General features: G+C 31.7%; 1 protein-coding gene across 1 annotated transcript; it reads right to left on the minus strand.

The window, feature by feature from the left end:
- Positions 1-3,186: 3,186 nt before the first annotated feature.
- On the minus strand, positions 3,187-5,591 carry LOC125849346 (G2/mitotic-specific cyclin-1-like). Its single transcript, XM_049529419.1, has 7 exons — positions 5,514-5,591; positions 5,300-5,422; positions 4,436-4,525; positions 4,108-4,329; positions 3,933-4,031; positions 3,433-3,611; positions 3,187-3,331 (listed from the first exon to the last, which is right to left on the minus strand). The coding sequence occupies exons 1-7, from the start codon at positions 5,562-5,564 to the stop codon at positions 3,187-3,189; spliced, it is 909 nt and encodes a 302-aa protein (XP_049385376.1). The 5' UTR covers positions 5,565-5,591.
- Positions 5,592-6,228: the final 637 nt, after the last annotated feature.

Here is a 6,228-nt window from a genome sequence, read left to right on the forward strand (position 1 = left end):
CAAACTTTGACCTTTTAAATAATTTTAAAAAATATCGTTTGTTAGATTTTTTGAAATTTTTCTGAAACCATGCAAAAACAATATACTTTTATTTCTTGTCATAAGCTTATTACAAAAAAAACTGGTTTTTGTTGAACGACCCATATATTTTTGTATAAATTCGTTAAAATAATTAATATTTCATGAAAATATGTATGTAATGAGTAGTAAAATATAATAAATATAAATAATTTTTTAAAGTTGTTATGAAATACCAAAAGTTATCTCAAAGGGAGGAGGATTGTCCAAGCTTTATAATACGTCCACTGATTAACGTCTCAAATACACCTCATCCAATTCTAGGTGTAGACGATCGTAATCTAGTATATAACCCAACGAAAGGTTGGGGTCGAACCCACAGGGAGCGGTACCATATCGAATTCTATTAGGAAGTAAAGATGTGATTCTAATTGGTTATAGAAGTAGACATTGTCGAAATCAAACAAAATAAGTCTAAGGTTTGACAACAAATGTTAGATGGGGGTTTTAAGATGTCAACTAACAACTACAATAATCACTAAAATAGGGAATTAGACAAGTAGGAAGAAATTATTGGGATGTGATCGATTATAAGCTAATTTCACTATATGGGTAATTGGAGCTTAATAATAATGTGCTGAATCACTATGGGTAGACTAGACTATAGGTGCAATAGTTTTCTCTCGAACAACTATTACGGTTCAGGCGAGTTCTCTCGAACCTTGATAAACTTGACACTACAAAACAACCCAAAACCTTAATTTATCTACTCTCTCGAGCTAGATAGGTAGGAATGAGTTAAGATTCATTCTCTCGAGCTGAACCCATAACAACCCGCCCACTACAATCATCAATCGATAACCTTGGTTTTAGAACCTCTCTCTCGAGCAAGCCCAAAACACTAAGCTAAAATTGCATTTGCAACTACAATTCATAAATTACTACTCAGCTATCGATCAAATCCACATTAAAACAACATTTAAATCATTAAACAACAATATCCATAAGCTAGTTAAGCAAATAATCACACCCCAAGAATTGGGGTTTTAGCCAAGCATCATAAAAAGATAGAAATTAATACCAAAAACATTCTCCATGATCTGGATATTGCAATCCAAGTCTTTAAAAATGATCCAAAATGCTAAAAACCAAAGACCCATTTCGAATCTACTTGAAAACCCTTCAAAGTTGTTCTCCAATGTAAAATACTAAGAAAACTCTCCAAAAACGGAAGAAAACTAAAAATGGACTTCAGTAATAAAACCAGCACTCTTGTGAACTCTGTAAAAAAATCAATTTATAGTTTCCCAAATTTTAGCTGAAAAGATCAGGTCTTCCTTGGCTTTTAATCCTCAAGGTTCTGTGACTTTAGGCAATCCAGAATGTGTTGCCGATCCAGTCGGCGGTCCATCGAATGTCCAAATGCATCACCAAGTTGGCTTCTCCCTAGGGCTAACAGTCTGAAACTTTACGCGAGCTGAAGTGCCACTTGGCGTTGCCGAGTGGCTTTGGTGACTCTCAGCATTTTGCTATCTTCGGCCTTTTTTCATCCTTTTAGCCCGGTAATGCCCTTGCCTTGCTTGTTTTGCCTTCCTTACTACAAATCAACATTTGAACATCAGTTTGGAGCATAAATTAGACATCTGAGGACTATAAACTATCGAAGCAAAGTCCTAAATGAGTCAAAATCTAGGACTCATCAACCACCCATGTCATTAATCACTAATGTGAGACTTTTGTCATTTTTAACACCTCACCTCACACCCAATACTTAGCACCTAGTGCGTGAAAAATTTGGTTTTTGAGGCCCAACATTGAATGAGATGGACCCTGCTCTAATACCATGTTATAATTCTACCGTAGGTAGAACCCTAGAATATGGAGAAGGAGGAAGAAGAGAAGAGAAGAGAAGACAATTGAGGGAGAAGATTATTACAGAAAGAGAAAGTAATTCTTCTCGTATTATTTATCAATAGTAATTAATGATACATTCGGTACCTTATATAGAGGTACTGCTAAAAATAACTAATTATACCTACACTGTTAAGAAGTTAATAACTAACTAATCCTGAAGTTAGTTATAACTAACTTGCTATAATTGCATTTTGAAAGTACTCGTTGGAAGCCAATAAGACTAATATCAAATATATTTGTAGGAAGGAAAATCAATTCATAGCCACGAGCTAACACACACAAAAAGATATATAATATGGGAGAATAATGTGCTAAACGAAATGAAGTTTTTTTCTTAGTATATTTAAATCGTGTGACTTTTGAAAGATGCACCAAAAAGTAGAGAGATATCTCTTCATATATTCTCGGAATCAAATTAAATAAATTGAAATAGAGGAAGTTGCAAATAAGGAAAGATGTATTGACAAAAGAAAAAAAAATGCAATTGAATAATGACACAAGAAGAACTCAAACCATGCCTTTGCTACCAATTGATTATTATAAGGACTCTTGAATTCTAAAAAATAGCACTATATATATGTTTTTTATTTGCACAAATGCCTTACAACTCCCTCCAAATAGTTTCTTCTTCTTCTTCACTATTATAATTTAGATAAACGTCAAAGTTAACTATTATTGATGTTTTGAAGTGAGTTTAAAAATTCGAACCTGATATTATGTTGATTGAAATTGTTGAAAATACGAATATTTGAATCTTGAATACAAAACTTTTTGAGTTCATCATCGTTGCTGAAATATTATCAAAACGTTGTAACAAATATATAAATATCTTCAATAGACATATGTCATAATGTTTGATATTATATCTTTGAGATGTTTCAAAGAAAAACGTGGGGATAATCAAATTTAGAAGGAATATTTTTACTGGCACCATTACTCAAAGTAACAAATTAAAAATCTAAATATCAAATGATATACTTCAGAAACAAAGATGTAGCTTTTCTATAAATTGCATTACCTCATTAAAATATAACCAGGTATGTTTCCAAATTGAACATGAATAAAACAACTCCAAGAAAAAATAAAATCAATAGTAACAAAATTCACCACTAGGGCAACAAACAGTTGCTAAGTTAATTATTTTTGTATCAATAAAAAACATTGCTAGTAACTTCTTTCAGGTCATTAACTCGAACTTGCACAAGATATATATATCCTGTTGTTTAATGGTTATCGCGTAAAGTTGGTTACTCATCATGAGTCTTGGACCAGGAAATATGGTGGCTCAACTTTTGCTACATATCCAAATTTGGATGTGTTATACTTATTATGCACCCCTATTAGTAGGCCCCCTGTTTTTGCCTTCTCGTGATAGCTCACTATCAATTTCGCGCATTCCCTAAAGAATTAAAAAGAAGCAAAATGATGAGAACAATCTACGGTGGGTGAAAATGAGAATTACAATGTAGGAAAACGAAGTAATTAGTGTACTTTACTCACATAAGTGAATCTTCTGAATAGCCTGTATGCCATTTACAGGTTCTACTCCATTCCTTGACGCCATAAAGCGTGCATTGAGCTGTATAGATTGCCGCAGCAGCCATAAATGACGGTGGATGCTTCAACATCTCATATTCCACCAGACAAAGCTCGATTAAGAAGAAAGACAATTCCTCTAGCTGGCCGTATATATAATTACAACAAAGAGCATAACTAAATTAGTTTACAAAGGCCATGACTCATACAATTTTTGAATTCAGGGAGCAAAACCAGGTGGCCGATAAGCTAGCTAAGGAAATGGTTGATATAAATTTTGTGGAATGGACAGCTCCACCTTTGTTTGTTTGTCATATTGACCTCCTTTATTACCGGATAGATAGTTTAACTTTAGTTGGTAACTTAATTAGTAAGTAATTCGGTTGTTTGTAATGCTTCAGGCAACCGGTCTTGTTATATATGAATAAAATAAAATACGAGACAACTATTTTTAGTGCCCTAACCTTCTTATCGGCTTGAGCAGCCTTGAGAAATCTTCTCATAAAAACATATGGAGTTGGAAATGACATATTGTACTGCAGTGTGCTGAGCATCAATTTCTCCTGCAGTAAAAAATTAATTAGGAATAGATTTAAATATCAAAATAACTGAGATAATTGCGATGGTTAATTATTTTACCATTTCAAGAACGTCTTTTTTTGTGTAGGTTTCATATGAAATAATCACCAATTCATGCACAAGAGGGGGTAAAATTTCCTCGTATTTGCCTGCTATTTGAAAGGCAACCAGACCAACAAGCTGCAGCTTGTTTTTCGCAACAACTTGTTTCTCCAAAAATTTGTCTAACAAATTAACAGTAAGGAATAATGTCTCTTCCTTTAGCTCAAACTTGTCATGTACATGTTGATTTATTAGAATAATAATTAGATAAGAAAGTTAATTAACATTTTAATGGAATGTATACCTTAATTAATTCTGATTATTTCTAAATATTCAATTTAATTACCTCAATGATCCAGTCTATTAGTACACCTCTCATATTGTCATTGATCTCAGATTGTTGTTCCATATAGTTTGGTGAAACACAGCTATAAACCTGAAATTATACAATGGACAATATTAATTTTAAATCTTGTGTCCTCTTTAATTAAAGATATCGTAGATTTAAATTTATGGTCTTAAATATGTCGTGTAGAAATTAAAATTAAAGAATTGTCAAAAAAGGAAAAAGACATTCTTACTAACAAATTGAGTAAAATATTTGTAAGGTACTTATTAAATTTCATCTAATGTGTATGTGTTATGTTAATTAAGGAAAAGAAGCAATTGATATTAAAAGTTTTACTTAAATATAAGGTTGATAATTTAAGAAGACAGATAAATTTAGTCTTATATTTAAACAATCCATCAATTGGCTAGTACTGAATAATTGAGATATATAGGAAGTGAGAGAATATTTATTGTAGTCTTGTTACAAAAAAAAAAAGAAGAGTAGATTTTTCACATAACGTTAGAAACCTAGAAATTTTACTTGATGGTGAGGTCCCATTATCCACCAAGCTTCTAACTAACCTTGCACCACTAACCCTCAAGAATTTCTCGATTAAAAGAAAAAAAAAGGATATTTTTTCATTTGAAACTCAATTAACAATCAAATGATTGAACAAAGACAATATACATGATCGATAAGTTTAACCTACCTCATTACATGTGAAATTTACCTCCAACAAAGCTGAAATTTTTAGAAGAAGTTTTGCGCACTAACAATATTATAATACTATCAAATTAAGTTAACCAACAACATATAACTTTTCAACATGTAAACATTATTTGCGCTATATATATATAACTTAGATTCTTCTAACCTAACCTCCATTTTCCTGTAGTAGGAATACAAATCTCCCACATATTCAACACCAGCAAGCGGGTTGTTTGCATCATCGTTGTCAATATCTATCAACGCCTCCTCAAACACATCCTCCATTTCAACCTCCTGCTCATGAGTTTGTAATCATCGTGTATGTATAGAACATCAACACAAATTAATACCACTAGAAAGGGAAAATAAAAATAATTTTTCTTACAATTTGTGTGACCTTGTCATTTGAGAATGTTTCAGGTTGTTCCAAACACATAGGAACTGGTTGAGCTTCAGTTGTGTCATGCTCTTCCCATATGGTAAAATTTTCAATTGCTGGTTTTGGTTTCTTGTTTTCCTGTTCAAAATCATTTGAGTACCCTTAAATTTTTTTTTAAAAAAAATCAACTTTTATGTTTTAACTTTTCACGTGACATGAGATCGAAATTTTGTACCTCAGGGTAATGTTGGTAATGTTGGTGTAAGGTACCAATTTGTGTAGCACCAAATTTCCTTCATTAAAAAGTTATACTTTATGTATCAGCTAACTAACCAAAAATATAATTAAGCAATAGTGACATTGACATTACTAAAATCTGTATACAAAATTCAAAAAAAATAAAAATAAAAAATTTAACGTTTATGGTCTAACTTCATAGAATTCTTGTAATAGATCTCATTTGTTCTGAAATCAAGAAAAAGAAAACCCCAAATAAATTATATAAAATGAAAACACATCAAAAAATAATAATTTAAAGATTGAAACAAGAATTACTCTGATAATTCACGCTTATTAACAACACAAGGATATTGATGAGCTCCGACTAAATTCTGATTAATCACGCTAAGTGCTCTTCTAATTTGTTTCCTCTCCCCTCCAATCTTGACAATTTGTGCGTTACCACCTTTCATTCATTAAAAAAAAACATCTTTAATTAAAC

The sequence above is a fragment of the Solanum stenotomum genome, chromosome 12 (assembly GCF_019186545.1).
Source record: "Solanum stenotomum isolate F172 chromosome 12, ASM1918654v1, whole genome shotgun sequence".
Classification (NCBI taxonomy): Eukaryota; Viridiplantae; Streptophyta; class Magnoliopsida; order Solanales; family Solanaceae; genus Solanum; species Solanum stenotomum.